General features: G+C 42.7%; 1 protein-coding gene across 2 annotated transcripts in view; it reads right to left on the reverse strand.

The window, feature by feature from the left end:
- MID1 (midline 1) overlaps window positions 1-23,877 on the reverse strand; it is a 177,470-nt gene that overhangs the window by 37,527 nt on the left and 116,066 nt on the right. For both annotated transcript variants that reach the window (XM_082865238.1, XM_082865239.1), the window contains 3 exons: window positions 17,987-18,094; window positions 9,190-9,338; window positions 1,621-1,748 (listed from right to left, as the gene is read on the reverse strand). In XM_082865238.1, the coding sequence (XP_082721364.1) occupies window positions 1,621-1,748; window positions 9,190-9,338; window positions 17,987-18,094 (385 nt within the window). The remainder of the gene's footprint in view (window positions 1-1,620; window positions 1,749-9,189; window positions 9,339-17,986; window positions 18,095-23,877) is intronic.

Below are 23,877 nucleotides of genomic sequence, written 5' to 3' on the forward strand. Positions count from 1 at the left end.
TATAAGAAAACAGGAGATTTTTAATAGGATGCCATCACAGAAAGCATCTCCGCCCGAGAAAGGCTCACCTGCCTGGTCCAACACAGTAGCCACGAGCTCCGTGTGGCCCTTCACATTTCACTTTAACTAAAGTGAAACAAAAGTAAAAACTCACTAACCACATTTCAGGTTTTCAACACAGCCCTACGTGGCTAGCAGGTATCCTACTGGACAGTGCAGAGTGTTTCTGTCATCCTAGAAAGTTCTGTGGCATGGTGTCAGTTGAGGTAAATCTCAGAGTGAAAAGCTACGTTCATAAATAGTTGAAATCGAGTTTGGTTTCTTACTGGACTTGCTTTTTGAGTCAACTTATTTCTTCCTTCATAGGCATCGTATGGTGTGAAAGAATCACCTAAGATAAGAAGATGTTTCTGGGGTGACTCGCCTCCCTTTGCAAATGCACCAAGGCTAAAACCGGCACCTCGGGTCCAGGCAAAGAAAAACACTGATCTGGGTACAGTGCTCCTTGAACGTAGAAATCCTTTGCTTTCTAGCCACAGACTGTAAAAATAAACATCACCCAATGCTCCGTCTCTCCTGCTTCCCCTTTCCCAACTGCTCTCCCACGAGCACACATACACAATGAGGGTGGAGACACTGGTGCCGCGCTAAGTTAGGGATGTGGTCTCTTGAAAGTGGCACATTCTAAATTCAGTGCACAGCTGGCTTCACTGTAGACGCGGAGCTTCACTGAATTCCCCGCGGCACCCACGGCTCTGGATAACACAAATAAAGTCATCTAAACAGTCCACGTTCTATGAGCGAATGTGGTCAGTTCTTGCCTTAGCGGTCGACGGCTAAGAAAAATTTGGAAGCATGGTTAGGAAAAGGAGTAGCCAGAGGTTTCTTTTATTATGGCTGCTTTCGTTTTTTAAGCTTGACCTCACCCCCCCCCCCACGCCCACCCCCCCAAAAAATGCCTATCAAAAAGCACAGAAGTGAAACGTGGCACCAGGAACACAAGTGTGATTTTTGGGACATCTGCCATGGTGACCTTTGCCAAGACGAAATTGAGTCTTTTACTAGAAAGTAAGGAGGTCTCTGGAGTCTGTACAGACCTGAGCTAAATCCTAATTCTGCCTCTCCCTAGCTATCTGACCTCCAGCAAGATGGATGACCTCTGTCGTTTGCAAAATGAGGATTATAGTACTTTAACCTCAATTCGATGTTGGGAAGATTAAACACACACAAAGAGCCAGGGCAGAGCAGATACCCCATTAGAGTTAGCTGCGAAGTTTTTCTCTGCCAAGGCACTGTGAGATTCATCTGCCTTGCTGACATGAAATGGAAAACAGCCACGCTGCCCCATGTACCTCTCTGATGGCCAACAGAGGTATCACGTGCGGTACCCACACGCCGAGAGTGCGGGAAATGGTGGTCAGTATGCTTTCAGTGACCGAGATTCTCTTTTTGCCTCTGTCCCCAGTTTAGTCTTGGACTGAATTATTTTGCTTGGAAAACAAACAAACAAACAGACAAACCAAAGGAATACCAAAAATGTTTTACGGGGATATTAGACTTCATTCCTAATGAAGTATCACTGAACGTACCCAGTATTAAAGAAAACGCAAAAGACAATACCTGTAAGGTAATCCAGACATTCTAGCAATTTCTTCTCTCGGGAAAAATCTAAGGCAAAGGTGTCAAAGGTGTCGTTGAGGTTGATTTCAGGAATTAGCACCTGGGATGATGCCGTTGCCATGGAGACTCTGTAATTGAAACAAAACAACTTTTTAGAAATGTCAAGCTGGCTTTTACCATCACTGCATAGGAGTGAAAAAATAAAAGGAAAAGAAATATCATTAAGAAATCGTGTTTTTTTAAAATTAATCTATTTTTGGCTGTGTTGGGTCTTCACTGCTGCGCGCGGGCTTTCTCTAGTTGCGGCGAGCGGGGCCTACTCTTCGTTGCGGTGCGTGGGCATCTCATTGCGGTGGCTTCTCTTGCTGCGGAGCACAGGCTCCGGACGCGCAGGCTCAGCGGCCACGGCTCACGGGCCCAGCCGCTCCGCGGCATGTGGGATCTTCCCGGACCGGGGCTCGAACCCACGTTCCCTGCATCGGCAGGCGGACTCCCAACCACTGCGCCACCAGGGAAGCCCACCATTGCTGTTTTTACACGTGAGTCTCAAGAAAAATCTCGGAATGGCGTAACAGGCAACACAATGCAAATGAGTATAAGCTACGAGAGGAGGCAGAGGAACCGGGAAAACAGAAGAATGGCTTCCTCCCTTCCTTTTTACTATCGGGACAAAATTCCCCATGGAGGCGAAAGAATATTCATATTTCACATTGCTGTATATTTAACTCTCTGGCCCCCGCACATCTAACCCCAGCGAGAAGCACATAGCTCCAGGCATTTCTTCACACATCTGTCTGGGAAACTGTTTGTTCTTTTCAGACTCAACCCTGCTCCACTTCAAAGAAGAGTCTTCCAAATTTCAAGCTGCATAAAAGGCAAAGTGAAGATTAAAAAAGAATGTTTCCAGATATTGGATTAGTTTAATCAATGACTAGCCTCTCCCTAAAATAAACATTAAAAAAGGAGTTTTTGTCAGGCTCGTTTTCATTCTCCTCGTCTTCATGTTCTTGCACCATATTCCCAGCAGATGCCACGGAACATATACATGAGCTTCCTAACAAATTCCCCTGATGGGTCCACCATTTCCCCTCTTCATTAAGGTTGCTAGGTAGACTTCTCGTTTGTAATCTATAAAGCAAGCTATTGGTAGGTATCGGTCTCCTGCAGTGGACTCTCACGTTGATTGGGAAAGTTATTATTAATAGCAGAACATTTTGACTAATTAACAATGCAAGTGATTCTTCTAAGAACAAGAAAATTATGGGATGATGTAAACCACTTCTGAGCACATCAAACTACGCTAGACTCATAATCTTGATTTTGGTATTTCAGGAAGTTCAATAAACACCACCGAGGACCTACTATGTGCAGGATACTGTGTAGGGTACTGGGAATTTTTGAGCAAAGAAACAACCTTTAAATGATTTAGCCATAACCTAGTTACTTATTTTCTAATGAAGGGCACTGATGCTCATTTATACAAGACCACAGAGCTAGCTGGCAGCAGCTAGGAAGAGAATTCTAGGTCTGTACGCTTCCATTTAATTTAGAAAAACTTCAACCTGGTTACACTAAAAGACCGACCTCCTCTTGCATCTCCTAATGGCTCTTAAAGTTTTGGATTTTATAAAGAAATATATCTTGGCTATAAAAATTACATCTGTGGGCACATCTATACAATGGAGTATTTTTCAGCCATAAAAAGGAATGAAAGACTGATATATGCTATGACATGGATGAACCCTGAAAGTATTATGATAAGTGAAAGAAGCCAGACACAAAAGGCCACATATTGTATGATGCACTTGGATGAAATGTCCAGAACAGGCAAAAATCCATAGCGACAGAAGGTAGATCAGTGGTTGCCAGGGGCTGGGGGCAGGGGACAATGGGGAGTGATTACATAATGGGTGTGGGGTTTTCTTTTGGGGTGATGAAAATAACTCGGAACTCGATAGAGGCAGGAATTGTACAACACTGTGACTGTACTAAATGCCAATGAACTGGTCACTTTAAAATGGTTAATTTTACGTTATGCAAATTTCACTTCAATAAAAACGTTACACCTGTGCCTGACATCTTGCTGGTGGGAACTTTGTAGAGTGGGAGCAGAGAGGCTGAAATTTCCTAAGCCTGGGAGGCAAAGACTGACAGCAAGACTCTGGAGATGACTGCAGCTTTTAACACCTACACATTTTTTCTGATAGAAGGAAAGATATTTATCTTCGGCTACAATTTCAAATTCTTAATTGGACTGACAGGCGAGCGGAAATCTGCCAAATTCAACATTTTAGGCTATGTTTTTCTTCCCCAAATCCTTGTTGCCCATCTCTTGGCCTTTCAGATAAATTGCCAAAATCCACCAGGGCCATCAGCACATGCCACCTTCTCAATTCTGTGCTTTTAGAGTCATGTCTGTGTGTGTGTGTGTGTGTGTGTGTGTGTGTGTGTGTGTGTGTGTGTGTGTGTGTGTGTGTGTGTGTGTGTGTGTGTGTGTGTACGGGAATATGTGTACACATGCTTGTGGCTGTGTGTCAAGCTCTTAACGTACTGGAGCAAATAACGGCATTGTGTCCTACCCTGACACTTAATAGGGTGGGCTGCACGCTACTTCCCCTTTCTATTTTGACTTTGATGCCCCTAATCTCCATGACACTCAGTTGCTAGCAGCCACGTGGGGCCAGTTTTCTGGAAGGAGGACATGTCTAGAGCTAGAGTGCTTCCAAGGTTTCTGCCGAACAGTCAACACCAGGGGAAGACGCTCTGCCCTTCCCACTTAATATTCCCCCACGCCCGACCGCCCGACAATGGCGCCTCAATGGGTCTCTCTCGGGCAGGTGGGCTACGACGCACATCACCATGGTAAAACCCGGTGAGTTCACACAGTAACAAAGTGTGGTTTACTTTAGTCAGCTCAGGAATTCCCAAACGCGTCTGACCCTGGAACCTTGTTGTTTTAACACCGATTAACACCCTGTAGAACACATTTCAAAAATCACTCATCACATGCACTCTAATTCTTATAAGTGACATCTTTCCGGCTGATAACTGGAGTTCTCGGGTTGTATTCTGGGGAACTCTGCGGGATCCTTGAATTGCCTATGGCAGTGAGGGACAGAGGAGTCATCCGGTGGAGTCTGAGTCCCTCCTAGGAACTCTGAAAAACGGGTACTGTTCAGAGGGAGTTTTCTTCTTATCATCCACTTGATACAGATAATTTGCCGCTAAAAATGATTTTAATTTTAGATGTCTCCTAAGGAGTAGACCAACTTTCTTATACTTGGATTGAGTGAAGAGTTTTGCTTATTTAACATCATTTTAGAAAAGTGCACATAGAATCACACTAAGAAGTATCTATTAGGGAGGCTTGAGAATATGGTATGTTATACAATGCATTTAGTGAGTGGGAAGGAAGGAAATTAGCATTTATTGTAAGTTCACCTTGAGACAGGAACTCAGCTAATATCTTTACTCCATTATTTCATTTTATCCCTACAGCGACCATAGTAGGTAGGAATAATCGGCCCTGTTTTATAGATTTGTTCACACATTCATTCAGATAAGGCAGTTTGCTACGTGCTGGGGCCGTAATGGTGGAAACAAGATGGCTAGGGGTCCTGCCCGCTGGGAGCACATGAGCAAAAGGAGAGTCACAAGGATTACGGAGCAGCCCCAGTGCTACCCGTAATTACTCCCGAGCAAATCAGCACGGAGCCAAGCGCTCGATCCCAAAGCACATGCGTCTCCTGCAATGTAAAACTTGAGGCGCTCTCTCCGCCAGGGGCTTTCTGATGTTTCTGAATTGAAAAACTTGTTGTGGTCTGACTCAGCTTGTAGGCGAACATATCCACTTTAAGTGGTTTAACGATGCAGAAAAATCACATCCAACTCTCACTTTAGGAAGGCCTGCAGGAGTAAAAGTTTGTTCTGGGCATTCCACCCTCGAATAGAAGAATAAAGATGGTTTAGAAGTACACAGGCACCAAAGCCCAAGGCAGACACAGTAGTAAACTCGACTGTGAAGTCACGTTCTAGAGAAGAATGTTAAGTCATATGAAAACATAAATCCAACAAACATTATGGACTATCTACAACACTTAAGGCCTGTTTATAGGAGTCGCCAGCAATGTTATCGCAACTACTGATAGAGGTAGCTAGTATGAGTCCAGTTTTCTAAGTCAAAAATAGCTCTTGAGGCCTTCCCTGCTGGTCCAGTGGTTAAGAATCCGTCTTGCAATGCAGGGGACGCCGGTTCAATCCCTGGTAGGGGAACTAAGATCCCACATGCCGCGGGGCAACTAAGCCTGCACGCCACAACTACAGAGCCCGCACTCTGGAGCCCATGCGCCACAACCAGAGAGAAGCCTAGGCGCTGCAATGAAGAGCCCACGCATCACAACGAAAGATCCTGCGTGGGACTTCCCTGGTGGCGTGGTGGTTAAGAATCCGCCTCCAACGCAGGGGACACGGGTTCAAGCCCTGGTCAGGGAAGATCGCACATGCCGCAGAGCAACTAAGCCCGTGCACCACAACTACTGAGCCTGCTTGCCACAACTACTGAAGCCCGCGTGCCTAGAGCCCATGCTCCACAACAAGAGAAGCTACCGCAATGAGAAGCCCGCGCACCGCAACGAAGAGTAGCCCCCGCTCGCAGCAACAAAAGACCCAATGCAGCCAAAGATAAATAATATATAAATAAATTTATTTTTTTAAAAAAAAAGGGCTTCCCTGGTGGCGCAGTGGTTGAGAGTCTGCCTGCCGATGCAGGGGACACAGGTTTGTGCCCCGCTCCGGGAGGATCCCACATGCTGCGGAGCGGCTGGGCCCGTGAGCCATGGCCACTGAGCCTGCGTGTCTGGAGCCTGTGCTCCGTAACGGGAGAGGCCACAACAGTGAGAGGCCCACGTACTGCAAAAAAAAAAAAAAAAAAAAGATCCCGCGTAGTGCAACTAAGACCCGACGCAGCCAAAAAAAAAATTTTTAAAGAAATGTTTTGTTTTGTTTTTTTTAAATAGCTCTTGAAGAAACCCAAAGAACAACAGTCAAAAAGTGACAGTTCTAGGATCTGAACCCAGGATTCCAAATCCCAAGTCCAAGCCCAGTGCCTTTTTACTATATTCTAATTGCTGGAAAGGGAAAAGGGCTCAGGAATTGACCAAGAGGATTGACAAATAGAGACAAAGAGAGAGGATGCAGAAACAGAGGGACAAGGGCTCCTAGCAAAATTTTACAGGCTCTACGTATTCACATCTGATGGAAGTGTAGACTTCTCATGAGCAGTGGGCCAACTTTCTTATGCCTGGATTTAGTGAAGTGTTGCTAATTTAACATCATTTTAGAAAAGTGTACATACAAACACACGAAGAACTATATATTAGTGAAGCTTGAGAATACAGTATATGATACAACTCATTTGTAGAAAGAGCAATCGGTCACGTTTCTGTTCTTGATGAGATGGGCTTGTGAGAGGTGGCGCTGAATGGATCCAGGTATGACCTGCTGGGTCTGAGCGAGATCACATGTGGGCATCCATGCGCTTGTGTTAAGACTTCAAATGCAGGTCTTAACTTCCAGTTAAGTTCTCTCTTAAACTGCTACGGGGCCACATTCTCCCCCGCGCTAGGTGAGAATTTATTCGTGTTAGACTGGATCGGATTTTTAGGGATTGCTGAGACGTGCAGCCCACACTAGCCATTTCATCTGGACAGCTCACAATTTACAGCTGGAGAAAAGTACTATTGGATCCCGGTTGGAAACCATGACGTAAGTGTAAACGCTGTCTGGTAGAGTGTCCTGGGTACACTGGAGTATTAGTGCCCGTGTGCAGTTTTTAACTTTAGCATGAATATTTCAGGCAACTGGAGGCAGTTGAGAGCAGCGAAGACAATTAAATACTTGTAACCTAGGAGTCATGAGGAAAGAAGCTGGCCGCTCTTGGAGAAGGGAGCAGACCATTTTAAGGATATAAGAGGGATGGTAACCAGCTGTTATCCACGTGCTTTGGAAGAGATAAGTATCTAACCAGTCTCAGAGGAAATATTCTCAAATAGAAAAAGTAACACAAAGAAGCCGGTTGGATTCTCGACCAGAGTTGTAAAGATACTCTACCCTCCTCCCGTTGAAGGAACAGTGAAAACGGAAAAACCACCACCTGCCTCTATGTGGTATTTTGAGAATGAGCACAGTGGGCAACACGAGCAAGCCCTGCATAATCATTAGTTTTCTTTCGCCTTCCTCGAAGAAATTCAAGTCAGAAGATGGTATTTTTTGCCCTAGGCCAAAGGTTGGCCAAGTACCGCCCGAGGGCCAAATCTGGCCTGCCGCCTGCTTTTGTCAATGGTCTTATTGGAACACACCCTCGCCTGCCCATTCATTTCCATCTACGCTAGGCTGTTGGAGACCTACCCAGAGTTGAGTAGTTGTGATGGGGACCTGATAACCTGCAAAGCGGAAAATATTTACTCTCTGGTCCTTTACAGGCAAAGTTTGCAGACTCCTGGGCTTCCCTGGTGGCGCAGTGGTTGAGAGTCCGCCTGCCGATGCAGGGGACGCGGGTTCGTGCCCCGGTCCGGGAGGATCCCACGTGCCGCGGAGCGGCTGGGCCCGTGAGCCATGGCCGCTGAGCCTGTGCTCCGCAACGGGAGAGGCCACAGCAGTGAGAGGCCCACGAAGCTTGCAGACTCCTGCTCTAGGATAACAGACCAGCATGAAGGAGCTGTCTGGGGGTCTTCTAGGGATAGTCTTCTATTACGGCTTTGGAAGAGGATCAGTTGACTCTGAAACTTTGAACGAATGAAGAGTCAAGGCCACTGGCATTGGTTGGAGATGTCATTTAGGTGGCATTAGGTGCTTTTCCTGGGCTCCACAAGAATTGCTACAGGTGTTTGCATCAGTGAAGGTGAATAATTTTATGCCCGTCAAGTACGAGCACGGAAGGCACAGTGACCCCTGTCAGTTTCACCGCTGACCTGCCCATTCACATCATGTCATTTTTTTGTCCCCCCACCATAGAATAAATATTTTAAAAGAAGGAGGTATGAAGTTGACGGTTTTGTCCTTTCTTTGTCTCCCACATGAGTCGGCCTTGACCTTTCAGGAGAGGCAAAGCTTCTCAACCAAATAAAAACAGGCCTAACAGAGAATAACACCTGGGCAATTTTGAAAAACCAGATAAGCCCTGAAATGGAAGAAAAGATTCCCTTTTATGTTTTGGTCTTCATTTTGATGCTTTGTTATCAAGTACACGATAAGATCAGGTCTGAGAGTCACAGTAAATGCTGTTTTGTGCCATTATAAGCTTTCTTCCCCCACTAAAAGCAGGCTGATTTCATTCTTTCTAACTGGCGGACTCTTGTTTCAAAGGCCTTGAACTCTAGGCTGATACTGAAAAGGCTTTGACATGTCAAAGGGAAGCATCTTTAGCTGGAACAAAGCACCTCAAAGCCTCTATTCTCTGTGGTACTCGGCCTTGAAAATGCAAACAAAGGCAAGGCAGGGCAAGGCCAACCAATCACACCCCAGACACAGGAGCCCAGGCGCCGAGAATTTCCCAGCAGCCCCCGCACTCACCTCTCAGTGATATTCTTCGCGGTCTGTAGGAAACGCGCGTGATCATTCTCCTTCAGAGAGTGTTCTGCTTGGGAGATGAGTGATGCCGACCGCTCAATGCACTGCTTGCAGTTTGCAATCTGCTGAGCCAGTTTGCGAAGCCTCATCACCTTGAACAAAAGAGGCACGAAGATGGTTACACGGGTGGGCTCGCTTAGTGAAAACGTGTCGGGCTGGACCCTCCCGGTGTGTGCGTTTTATTGTATGCGAGTCATCCTTCAGTAAATGTTCAAAAAGGAGGCAGAGAAAGACGGAAACCCCAGCTATGGCACTCTTGTCTTAGCTATTCTTTATCTCCTTGGAGAAGTGTTGCTAATTTGTTTTAAGAGGAAACCCTGAATTGCGAATTGCTTCCCTGTTGATGGGGGAAAAAGGTGTTGCCCAGTGTGAGTTACAGAGGGTCACCGGACCCCTTCCCTCACACAACTACCGTAAGATCGTAGGGAACCCTGAAACTTTCTCTAGTTCAATTTTTCAGCTGGGCCACTGAGAAAACAAAACACCTCTGTAGGTGCAAATGTGTGCCTTCGGTCAAAACCATTTTCTAAAAAGTTCTTTGCTATCCATGTAATAAAATCGCGATGTAAAAACATTAGGTATCACTATTTCCCACGCTATCTCAAACTCATGTGTTAAATTAACAGAAAGGGAGCATTTTTTTCCATTGATTAATATTTTTCCTGTTGAACAGATGAGAGAAAGCCAAAAAAAGCACAGCTGGGCCATTTCCCCTCACCGGGAACGTCATTTCCAGGCACTCTGTGCTTACTTGATAACTAAAACTATTTTGATAAGCATTTCCCAGTCGGGATAAAAACGTATGTTTGGTTCCAACCTCCATTCCAACTCCTGATTCCGTCTTGCTTGCAAACGACCCTCAAACGTAATTGACCATAACCTCTGGGGCAGGCCAAGATAAGTCCACGGTAACCCACTTGACCATTTGCTCTGGTGTTGGAAATGTGCTCAGAGATGAAGCCCTCTGGCCAGAAGCCAAGTTCAAATGAGACGGCTAATTGGAATTGCCGTGCGCCTGGTGCCCTGGTGCACACAGCCTGGGACAGGTCTTGGCCGGCTTTATGATCACTCCGGAACGGAAAACAGCCCTGGGTGAAAGGCTAGGGAGGCTCAGGCTCCCTCCAGAATTCCTGCTAACTCCAAGAAATTCCTCCTTTCTCCAAGTCATCATTATCATCCCCGCGCAAGTCTAACAGAAGAAAAGGAAGGAAGGAGGTGTCAGGACTTGAGGCCTCTGAGGACTGTCCAATTTCAGCTCTGTCCTCCTACAGCAAACAAAGGAAATGAATGCTGAATCGTGAGGCATCGGCCACAAGACTGCAGGCAAGAGTGAGAGAGATTCTTGAAAGTAAAGGCTTTAGAGAAATGAACTGTCAAAACTCTGGGGCAAAGAGTACGTTATCTTAAGCCCGGTAAGAGATTTACCTCATTGTATATAATTATAGTGACCATCACCGCAGATTAACTGTGTTCATTAGTTGAATAAAATAACACTTATTTTACACCAAATAGAATTCAGCTGCTAACATCATTATACCCAGAGGTAAAGCTAAGAAAGGCACAGAGTCCAATTCAAGATATTAGAACGTATCCTTAAGAAACTCTTGTCAGAGGAAGAAATATTTAATCACATAACATAAAGAATGCTTTCAATTACACGGCAGAATTGAAGATATTTAAATACAATTCTAACAACAGCAACAAAATAAGGACCAAATATTCCTTCTGAATAACTTCATGTCCTTTCGGTATACCTAATAATAGTGACCCCACAGATGACAGAATGGAAAAATGCTTGAACTCCATCTTCTTCTTTTTTAAAAAATTTCTATCATGATACTGGAAATTAAAAGCAACATAAGAGGAAAAGGAAGAAGAAGAAGAAGAAAGAGCCCTAAATCATGCATAAGTTGAAGCAAGCCCAAATGAGAGCCTCCTTTGAAAATACAGGAATTTTTTACAGAAAACTGTTGGCGTAATTATAATTTTAGTTCAGTGTACAAATTCCATCTGATATACCAGATTGGAGCTTTTCAAACCTGGTGTGCGCAAGAATCAGCTGGGGACCTTTGTTAAAGAAAAACTGTAGATGTTTGGGCTGGCACTCGCATATCCTAGGTGAGGAGTTGTAATTGGCAGGGTGGCAGGAATCTGCATTTTAACAAGCAATGAACGTTTTTTTGATCTGCAGGTGATGAATCGTCAGTATGGAAAGGATTAGCATTTAAAAGACTAAATGAAAGAGGAGAGGACAAAAGAAGGTAGCAGAAAGCATTCCTGGTAGAAAGGGCAAGAAAAGTTCTGTAAAACTTATTTCTCTGTGTGTGTGTGTTGTTTATGTGTGTGTGTGTGTGTGTCAGTGCCGGGTTTGATGTTATATGTATTTTTTTTTACCGTGGGTTTCAGTAAAAAGAAAAAGGAAAAGAAAAACTTTTCTAAGTTAGTTCACAAACTATGGTCTGTGGACCACATCCAGCACACAGCCCGTTTGTGCAAATAGTTCTAAGGGCACACTGCCACGTGCATCTGTTTATGAACCACCTGTGGCTGCCTTCACACTACACCACTGGGCAGCGGCGAGCGGTTCCGATAGAGGCCGAAGGCGAAACCTACGATATTCATTATCTGGCCCTTTACAGAAAAAAGTTTGCTGACTTAAATGCTTCTGAACAGATGGCCCTGGATTTGAACACACTCTGTGAAACACTGTCCTATGTGGTACCACAACTTCAGAATCAGACACTGAGTATTTAGCAATATACGAATTTCTTCATTAGAAAACACTTCTTTAATATATTACTTAAAACTTTTTCCACGTTGGCACTCTTCTTTTTTTCCTTTGGGAAGTGCGACTGCACGTTGTAACTTGTGGAATTCACTCCACACTCATCATGGAAGTACTCTGCCTCCTTTTGGGGACGTAGGCCTATTTAAATCAATTTATTTGCTGTTTATTTTACCTTACAAATGCTTTTTTAAAGTGGCCCTTTATTTTTCTTTAAATGTATTTGCAATGCTTTTATATATGCGTAGGGTTCCCATCCCAAAATTGTTAGGTCCAAACCATTGATCCTCAGTTAAAACAAGTATCTCGCTCAACAAGGACTGTCCCCTCAGTGCTTCTATCAGGCTATACAAAAGCCCTGACACGTAGTCCAGGGGAATTAGCTTACATTTTGGAGATTCAGAGTACATAAAAGCAGTGACGAGAAGGGACCCTTTTTCTCTTCAGCTGCCGCCTTCTACCATAGGTATGTGTCTGAACATAAACACATCATTGGCTTAATCTGGAGTTTGCTGTCAGCTTTTCCTGTGTTGGCGCGAAATTTATCCCCTACTACTGAAGAAATAAGCCAGTTCTTTCCCGGGGAGTCTCAGAGCTTGACACTCTCCAATCAGTCTCAGCATAAAGGCTGCTGAGCTATTTATTTTAAAGAAGGTGCAATGGTCTGAGAGCAGGAGTTACCAGCATGTGCTAACGTGTAACATCGCCTGATTGGCAATCTCCCCAGTTGGAGGATTTGCGGTGGGTTTGTTTCCTCCAGATCGAATGGCATTGTGATTGGCGCCAGAGACAGATGAGGGCAAAGTCGCTAGCCCTTCTCTGGATTGAGTGTCTTCAGACTTCCCAACCACCAGCCTGGGCACCCTCACTGGGCACTAAGTCCATACTTGCCCTCCCTGCCCAGCCTCTCTGATTTCCAGGGCGTTGGCACCCATGCTCTTCTTTTCTCTAAAACGTATCTCTGACACCCAATGCCCTGGCCAGGGACTTACTCACTGTGAATTCCCGGGTCTGGGATGAACCAGTCCTCGGTCGTGTACCAAAGTAGTAACTCAATGGAAAGCTGAACGGGGCCTTCCTCTCTCCATCTTTCCCAAGTAACACTGCCTTTTCTGAGATTACATCCCTGAGCAGACGTGCACTTTCAAAAAGTGACACATCTCAAACATACGGACCGTTTTTAAAGTCATATGATCAACTTTCCCATCCACAGTACCGGCTTTAGCAAATCTCAGTGTTTCCATCATATTAGCGTCTGATTTTTCAAAAGGAAGTAAACTATTATCGATGGCATTGAAGCCTTTGTGCGTCCCTCCCTAATTTCATTCATGTCCCTCTCCAGAGGAGAGCACCCTCTTGATGACTGCCAAGCATGTTGATGTATATATGCCTAAACATTATATGGGATTTTTTTTGTAGTTCATCAAATTTTATATAATATTCCTCATCCCCTAAGAATCATCATAAGACTTGCTCCCATTTTTGTGGTCTGTCCATATGAATACGTATCACCCTAGTTCATTACTTTTAATTTCTGAAGACTGTTCCATTGTACAAATGTACAATTTACTTGTCTTATAAACAGCTTTACGGAGATATAATTAATATGTAAGAAACTGCACATATTTCAAGCACAAATCTGATTAGTTTTCAAATACGTGTAAACCCATGAAACAGTGCTCACGTTCAAGATAATGAACATATATATCACCCCCCATTCTCCTCCTGTCCCTGTGGAATTCATCCCGCCCACCCCTCTGTCACTCATCGCTAAGCATTCACTGATTTGTTTTGTCACTGTAGATTATTAGAAAGTGTTATTTCTAGAATTTTGTATGAATATACTCATGCAGTATACACTATTTTCTGTCTGGCTTCTCTCACTCACCATAATTCTATTGAGATTCATGTTGTCGCGTGTGTCAAGAGTTCACTCCTTGCTGGACAGCACTGCGTTGTGTGCAAATGCCACAAACCGTTCATCTATTCATCTGTTGATAGACTTCGGGTCATTTCCAGTCAGGAAATTACCCTTAATATTACCCTTAATATTAACGTGAAAATTCACATACAAGTTTTATGTAGACATCCGCTTTCATTTTTCTTGGTAAACACCTAGAATGGCTGGATCGACTGGTAAGTGTACGTTTAACTACTTAAGAACGGGCCAAACAGTTTTCTAAAATATACCGTCTCCATTCTTAGAAACAGTGTGTGAGCTATAGTTCCTTCACATTCCCACCAACACTTGGCATGGTCCATCTTTTTAAGTTCACTATCCTAGTAGATAAGTAGTGGTATCTCATTGAGGTTTTAATTTGCATTTCCTTAATTATTAAATGACTTTGACCATCTTTTCATGTGCTTACTTGCCATCCTTATACCTTCTTTGGTAAAGTATCTATCTATTCAAATCTTTTATCCATTTTGGTGAAGGGGTCATCTATTTCATTATTAATGAGTTTTGAGAATTTGTAATATATCCTGGATACAATTACTTTATTAAATAAATAATTTATAAGTATTTTCTCCTAGTATGTGGCTTGTCTTTACATTCTCTTAAGAGTGCCTTTTGGGGCTTCCCTGGTGGCGCACTGGCTAAGAGTCCGCCTGCCGATGCAGGGGACACGGGTTCGTGCCCCGGTCCGGGAAGATCTCACATGCCGTGGAGCAGCTGGGCCCGTGAGCCAGGCCCGCGTACGGCAAAAAAAAAAAAAAAAAAAAAAAAAAAAGAGTTCCTTTTGAGGAGAAGTTTTTACTTCTGGTGAAATAGAGTATATAATTATCTCTATAGTTTGTAAATATTTCTTTTATGTTTCTGCCAGTGTATATAATCTTTGGTCAACCAAAGTTCACCAAGATTTCCTCCCATGTTTTCTTTCCTCTAGAATTTTCAGAGTTCTTACCTTTTACATTTAGGTATATGAGCCATTGACATCTAATTTTTGTATGTGGTGTGAAGTATGGATCAAGTTTCCTATTCTTATGTGTAGACAGCCTCCCCTATGTGGAGGCTAAAACTCAGCTTCCAAAATTCCCTTCCCGCCCAGTTTTCTTTGCCATTTCAGTGCACATGTTTTTCCCTCCGAAACTTCTAATTTGTTATTTTTATATCGTTTTTTTTCTTATTTCACATCCTTCTTTTGTGGTTTCACAATTTTTTGCTCTTTTAAGATAGAAGTTATTCCTTCATGTATCTCTTTGAACATCTTCACATTTTCACATAAAATTAATTTCAACTGAGGTGAGAAGATGTCTTTGATTTTGTTGGCTGTATTTTTAGAACTTCAAGATCTCTTTCTTTGCTTTGGAATTGTGGTCTGACTTTCTGTTTTCAAGGGCTGAAGTCATTCATAATGTTTTCCTCCCTCACCCACCTTGCTTAGCCTCTCCTGTCGGTTTTACAGTCCCCTTCACCCCATCCTTGGGGGTCCTCATTCCAGAATCTTGTATTATCTCTGCATTTCTGCAGCTCCCGTTTTGTGTAGGTATCAGAAACAGTGCAGAGCCAGGCCCCAACCCGGCTGACTTACTCTAGACTCCCAGGCCTGAAGTTTGCTAACAGCTATGACCCTAGGTGAAAACTGGCAATAATCTGTTTTCGGTCCCTTTGAATGAACTGCGAAGCCTTACACAGCCCATGGCAACCAATGAGCCTGATTTCACTTTCCCATACCATCTGGAGCACTTCTAGCCCTTTTACCCCAACGTTTCCAAAACTATTTAGCCATAGGAGTTGAAGGTGTAGCCGCTTTAGTCTCTTCCAGACCAAGTCCCAGGAGCCTGCGTCTTAAAAGGCCACCATCATGGCTTTGTAGTTTTCTTCTATTTCTGGCCCATGGAGATGTTTATCTGGTTTGGGGCCCAGCTATGTGTCTCTTTGCTTTTCTGCTTTACTATGTTCCCTATCACGGACATGTGTCCAGGGTGGAGTGCGTGTACCAGAGCCTGAAACCCATGCATCACCATGGCTGGAACTGGGGACACACACACCCCTTGGCTACTTTGCTCTAGCTCACGAGAGGAACCCTCATGCTGGGAAGCTATGTAAGGGAAAGGAAGACCTGCTGGCCAGGAAGTTGTGGCGGAGAGTCACTGCAGGCCGAGTAAGGGCCCCCAAAGATGCCCACATCCTAATCCCAGGAGTTTTAAAAATATGTTACCTTACGCGACCAAAGGGACTTCGCAGATGTGATGAAGTGCAGGATCTGGAGATGGGGGATATCCTAGATTATCTGGTTGACCCCAATGTAATTATAAGGGTACTTAGAGAACAAGGAGAGTCTGTGCCAGAGAAAGAGATTTGAGGATGGGTGCAATGCTCAGGGTGACACGAAGAAACCACAAGCCAAGGAATGTGGGTGGCTTCTAAAAAGCCAGAAGAGAAGTGGATTCTGCCCTAGAGCCTCCAGAAAGAAACAGCACTGCTGAAATCTTCACCTTAGCCCAGTTGTGACTGATTTTAGACCTCTGACCTCCGAAAGGTCAGGCATCAATAAATCTGTGTTGTTTCAAACCACCAAGTTTGTGGTAATCTGTTCCAGCAGCAATAAGGAAGTAATATGCATATTGAGAGCTGATCCCTGCACACGACCACGTAAAGGCAACAAATTACCTTCCGGCAACAAATTACCTTCCGCATGTATGTTACTAATTAATTACAGCTGTTTTCAGGCTCTCACGTGCCTGAGAACCCGGAAGACGTCAGGTATTAAGAGAAATACACATGGTGCACGATGACAGAAGAGGAAGTAGATTCTGTACAGATTCCAGGCTGACACTCAGGATAGTTTGTATGTGGGGGAAAGTAGCTGTTCAATGCATCTGAGTCCGTCCCTGGCCAGGGAAGAATTGTGTATTAATGTGATAATCTACCGGAACAGCTTCCAGAACTCTTTGATTAGACTTCAGCTTTTCTGATCACCATCACAGTGTACATGTATAAATATTTTCAACGTATACAGACAAAGCAGTCTAAAACATTCTACAATATTAGAAGCACCTTTAAAAGTTTGAAGAAAACAGAGAAGAGCACATACATTAGCTGTTGTAATCTGTGTACTAAATACTTGCCAAGTGGATTTAATTATACGTGTCATTATAGTTATGAGCAGTAATAATAGAGATTCATGAACTGACTGGATCTGGAGTGAATGTTTCTAGTTTTAGATATTTACAAAATTGTCTTGTGAGGGTGGCAGAGAAATGGGGAAAATAAAGTAGATCATAAGTATTTCAATAAAAACACGACTAATTTAAAAATAGAATAAAGTGATGGATTCTTAAGTTATCAACATTTCTGAATGAATTTTGAATAAAGAAGAAGATGGCCATAAAGAATATTACCTAAATTTGTGAATTGCTTTTTGAATATAGTTTACTATAAAACCATAGGAATTTTAAACATACAAACATTAGCAAAGGAGTACTATTAATATTGTATATCCACAAAGGGGTATAAGATGTAGTGAAACTACAGGAGTTTTGCCACGATGAAACTGACACCTGTCTAAGTTCCCTCAAAAGCATGAGAAAGCACTTCATAATTTCTGTATATAAAGTCTGATTCATTTAAACATTTATTTAATACTGTTTTGATTGCTACGATATAGCAACAAATATGAAATGCACTTTTCCTCTATGGAACCCACCTTCTCATAGAGAAGAGAGATGGAAAGCAGTGGCTACAATAGACGGGAGCTCCATGCTGTGCCCTGGAGCTGGGTAGTGGAGCAGCCTTTGTATTACAGGTATGCATAGGAGACCGTAACAAAAAGAAAGGGTGGAGGACAAAATGGCCAACCAAGAGGCTTTGAACTAGTCTTCAAGACTTAGGATGAGATTACAGACAATATAGAAGAAGGGGTCATTCAATACTTCCTAAGCTATTGAAGTGCATGGGAGTATATTTTCTCTAGGTAGAGAATACAAAACCTTCGGCCCTAGAAATCGTACCTTCCCTTCTTTGATCTTGGTTCCAATAATTTGTCGTCTTTGCTGAATGATCTCAATAAGAAGATCACACTCCTCCATCAATTTGGCTTCTTGACGTGAAGCATTGACCTGTGGGATAGATAAAATGGTGAGCATTAATCTGGCATTTGTTTTAGTTAAATGCTCTTTTTTTAATGTAGACTAGTATATTTCTGGTAACTGCTGAAAACATATTTTATTTTATTTATTTATTTATTTATTATTATTTTTTTTTGCGGTACGCGGGCCTCTCACTGCTGTGGCCCCTCCCGGACGCGCAGGCTCAGCGGCCGTGGCTCACGGGCCCAGCCGCTCCGCGGCATGTGGGATCTTCCCGGACCGGGGCACGAACCCGCGTCCCCTGCATCGGCAGGCGGACTCCCAACCACTGCGCCACCAGGGAAGCCCGAAAACATATTTTATTAAAGAATTTACCGAGGTATAGTTGCTATACAATATTATATAAGTTTCAGGTGTACAACATAGTGACTCACATTTTTTAAAGGTTATATTCCATTTATAGTTATTATTAAATGTTGGCTATATTCCCTGTGCTGTACAATATATCCTTGTAGCTTATCTATTTTATACATAGTAGTTTGTACCTCTTACTCCCCTACCCCATCCTGCCCCTCCTCCCTTCCCTCTCCCCACTGGTAACCACTAGTTTGTTCTCTGTATCTGTCATGAAAAGATATTTTTTTATTTGTCTACTGTTTTCTTTTTTTTAACATCTTTATTGGAGTATAATTGCTTTACAATGTTCTGTTAGTTTCTGCTGTACAACAAAGTGAATCAGCTATACGTATACATATATCCCCATATCCCCTCCCTCTTGAGCCTCCCTCCCACCCTCACCATCCCACCCCTCTAGGTGGGCACAAAGCACGGAGCTGATCTCCCTGTGCTATGCGGCTGCTTCCCACTAGCTGTCTCTTTCACCTTTGGTAGTGTGTACATGTCCATGCCACTCTCTCACTTTGTCCCAGCTTACCCTTCCCCCACCCCCTGTCCTCAATTCCATTCTCTACGTCTGCATCTTTATTCCTTTCCTGCCCCTAGGTTCTTCAGAACCTTTTTTTTTTTTTTTTAGATTCCATATATATGTGTTAGCATACCGTATTTATTTTTCTCTTTCTGACTTACTTCACTCTGTATGACAGACTCTAGGTCCATCCACCTCACTACAAATAGCTCAGTTTCGTTTCTTTTTATGGCTGAGTAATACTCCATTGTGTATATGTGCCACATCTTGTTTATCCATTCATCTGTTGATGAACACTTAGGTTGCTTCCATGTCCTGGCTATTGTAAACAGCGCTGCAGTGAACACTGTGGTACATGTCTCTTTTTGAGTTATGGTTTTCTCAGGGTATATGCCCAGTAGTGGGATTGCTGGATCGTATGGTAATTCTATTTGTAGTTTTTTAAGGCACCTCCATACTGTTCTCCATAGTGGCTGTATCAATTTTCATTCCTACCAACAGTGCAAGAGTGTTCCCTGTGAAAAGATACTTTAAATGTTAACTCTTCTTCCAATTATGCAGGGATGGCAAATATAGGACTTACATGTCCACTCCCTATCTTCTTGCGCCCCCGGAAAACATTTATTATCCAATGACAGCAGTCTTTTTTGCTAAGCCATACTGAACCTCAGGGTCTTGCTTTTTTAAAAAAAAATATTTATTTATTTGGCCACGCTGGGTCTTAGCTGCAGCATGCGGGATTTTGTTACCATGTGCGGGATCTTTAGTTGCAGCAAGCAGGATCTAGCTCCCTGACCAGGGGTCGAACCCAGGCCCCCTGCACTGGGAACACGGAGTCTTAGCCACTGGACCACCTGGGAAGTCCCTCAGGATCTTTCTTAACACACCATGTACGTAGCTATTACCAACTGATTGAAAATTGACACTTGAAATATATTTGCAGTTCCTGCTTTTATATTTTGAAGGAAAGTGCAATTTTAGCCTGTTAAACATAAAACGTTAGAAAAAACGAATATTATTCTTTTATGGAGGATAGATTAGCATCAATATCTTTTGGACAAATTTTCCAAAAGCAAGATAGCAAGGTTACATTACATTTATTGAACTTTTCTTTTATATACAGACATGAACTTTGTATTTTATCACTACAAAAACATCAAAAAGGAGAAGGATGGTTGAATACCTTATTAATCTTATAGAATAATTTTAAATCTTACTTCTGGTATACTTCAGGAAGGCCGGGGTTCCACAATGAAAGCCTGCCATTCTCCTGGCAAGGTAGATCATTGTAGAATGGCTTGTATTTGAAGTTTTTAAGGCTCATTGTATGCAAGGGAGGGTTAAAATTAGCTCATTCTTGGCAACTGGGCTTGGGAAATACTCTGCACGTGCTATTTCCTCCATCTCATGACAATTCTGAAACGCTTATTCACAGACAGAGACCCAGAAATCACAGCTGTGGGAAATGGAGATAGCATGCATGAGTTTTATGATCTTAACACAGCGCAGGAGAAGCCTGCAATGTTACAAAGAACGACAATAGCACTGATTACTCCGGTATAACTCAGGGAGGAGACGTGGCCCAGTCATTAAGCCCTTTCGATTAGGGATACTTTCTTTAACTGGAGTAATTTCAATCTCTATGAATGACACAAACCGGAAGTGGGGTCAGGAGTTCGGAATAAAAATTCACTGATGGCTGTTCAGAGAAATCATGTCCGGTTTCCAGAGACCAGGATTCCTTGAGTTTTATTCCTGATCACTGTAAGACAGGGCAGAGAGGCAACTCAAGATACTGCCTTATTGAGGAGATGGTGGTCACTGGCCATTTGCAGCGAGCTATGAGATCATGTCCTGTGTCAGATTAGCACACAGACGTACTTGCTAAATGTTTCATAAACAAAAGAAAGAATTAAGAATGCATTGATGGACAAGCACAGAACGTGGAACTCAGGCTAATATTTCAAGGGAGTTAATCACTGGGCTCAATTTCTCTTACCATTACTTTTCTGTCATCATTTCCAGTTCCCCTTGAGGCTTCTCAAATAAGTTGAGCTATCTATGGAAATATTTACTTGAAACCCCACCACTCTCGAGAAATTTCTTGTCATTTCTTTTGACTTCAAACTGAATTTAATAACTGACTACAACCGAGCTGTGAAAAGGATGGGATCGTATTGAAACCATGGGCCCATTATAATGGAGAAAGTGAAATTTCTGGAAAATAGCACCTTACACTTGAAAAGTATCTCCTAGAATGAGCCCTCAGAGCTAAGCTGTACTTGAACATACAATCAGGGTAAATCCAACTGGATGCAACCTCCACGAAGGGAGGGATCTTTGGCTGTTGTATGAAATGAGGCATCTATCCCACACATCTGGCACCATATGTGGCACAGAATAGGCATTCAGAAACTGTTTGTTGAATGAATAGATGGTGAAGATGATCTTCCAACAAGACACAAGGTAAAATGTAGTGAAGCAAGTAGCTATCATGATATATTACAAGCACTCAGTACGCAGGTATTGGATTTGTTGGTTTTCTAGGACTGTATAGACACAAAAACATGTCTTAAGTTATTTTTTTAGGGGGAAGGGTGTTGATTTTCTTTTTTTTACAGCCTTATTGAAATATACGTCACGTATCATAAAATTCACCCATTTAAAGTGTACGGTTTGTGGGTTTGAGTGTATTCAGAGTTCTATAATCATCATCACAATCTAATTTTAGAAGACCTTCGATATCCCCCTAAAGAATTCCCAATACCCATTTGCAGGAACTCCACATTCTTGCTACCCACCCCATTTCAAGGCTTAGGTAACCACTAATCTGTGTTCTGTCTCTTTATGGACTTGCCTGTCCTGGACATTTCATAAAAATGGAATCAAACAACATGCGATCCTTTTTGTCTGGCTTATTTCACTTAGCATAACGTTTTCAAGATTCCTCCAAGTCACAGCATGTGTCAGTAACTTCATCCCTTTTTATGCCGAATATTATTCCATTTAAGCAATATACCACATTTTGTTTATCCATTCTCTAGCAGATGGACATGTGGGTCGCTTCTACTTTTTAGTTACTATAAACAATATTGCTATGAACATTCATGTATAAATTTTTGTGTGTGCATATGTATTCATTCTTCTTCAGTATAGGAGTAGAATTGCTGGGTCACATGTGAATTCTGTGCTTAACTTTTTGAGGGACTGCCAAACGGTTTTCCGAAGGGGCCGCATCATTTTATATTCCAACAAGAAGTATGTGAGGCTTCCAATTTCTCCACATCCTTGTCAACACTTGATACTGTCTGTCTTTTTTGTTTTATTCAGCCTAGTGAGTGTGGAGTGGCATCTCCCTGTGGTTTTGATTTGCATTTCCCTGATGGCTAATGATGTTGAGCATCTTTTCGTGTGCTTCTTGGCCGTATGTGTACCTAATTTAGAGATAAGACTATTCAGATCCTTTGCTCATTGTGTAATTGGGCCATTTGTCTTATATAGTTGAATTGTACCATTTCTTTATATATTCTGGATACAAGTCCCTTGTTAGCTATGTGATCTGCAAATCTTTTCTCCCATTCTGTGCGTTGTCTTTTCATTTTCTTGATGGTGACTTTTGAAGCACAGAAGTTTTAAATTTTGATGGAGTCTAATTTATCTCTTGTTCTACTGTCACTTGTGCTTTTGGTGTTGTAGCTAAGAAACCTAATCCAAGGTCATGAAGATTTATACCTCAGGTTTCCTCTAGAAGTTTTATCTCCTACACTTATGTCTACAAACCATTTTAAATTAAGTTTTGTGTATTATTATGAGAAGTAGGGGTCCAACTTCATCCTTATATTTATGGATATCCAGTTGCCTAAGCACCATTTATTGAAAAGACTATTCTTTCCTCCATTGAAGTGTCTTAGCACTTGGTCAAAACTCAACTGACCACATTGTGAGGTCCTTAGGTTTTGATGTGGCTGCTAACATATTCTCTGGTTAAAGATAGTCTGGGTTTCATAACTCAAAAAGACACACGCACCCCAATGTTCATCGCAGCACTATTTACAATAGCCAGGTCATGGAAGCAACCTAAATGCCCATCGACAGACGAATGGATAAAGAAGATGTGGTACATACATACAATGGAATATTACTCAGCCATAAAAAGGAACAAAATTGGGTCATTTGTAGAGACCTGGTGGGACCTAGAGACTGCCATACAGAGTGAAGTAAGTCAGAAAGAGAAAAATAAATACCGTAGGCTAACACATATATATGGAATCTAAGGAAAAACAAAATGTATTGCCGGGACTGGCCTCCTGTCAGGCTCCCTACTGTACTGTATGCAATTCCATATATACAATGGAATATTACTCGGCCATAAAAAGGAACGAAATTGGGTCATTTGCAGAGACCTGGTGGGACCTAGAGACTGTCATACAGAGTGAAGCAAGTCAGAAAGAGAAAAACAAATACCATATATTAACGCATATATGTGGGATCTGGAAAAATGGTGCAGATGAACCTGTTTGCAAGGCAGAAATAGAGACAAAGACGTAGAGAACAAACGTATGGACACCAAAGGGGGGAAAGGGGAGGTGGGATAAATTGGGAGATTGGGATTGACATATATATACTAACTAATATGTATAAAATAGATAACTAACAAGAACCTGCTGTATAGCACAGAGAACTCCACTTCACTGCATGGTAGAAACTAACACAACATTGTAAAACAACTATACCCCCCCCCCCCAAAAGAAAAAGAAGATATTCTGGTTTTGACTGAACCTAGTAAGACCCTGCTAGTAGCTCTAAAGTAGGTGCCCTGAAACGTGGTATGGAGTACGAGCTCTGCTCGTAGGATGATACTGAGAAAGTCGAGGAGTATGTCCGTTTC

The sequence above is a fragment of the Leucopleurus acutus genome, assembly GCF_964270905.1.
Source record: "Leucopleurus acutus genome assembly, chromosome: X".
Classification (NCBI taxonomy): Eukaryota; Metazoa; Chordata; class Mammalia; order Artiodactyla; family Delphinidae; genus Leucopleurus; species Leucopleurus acutus.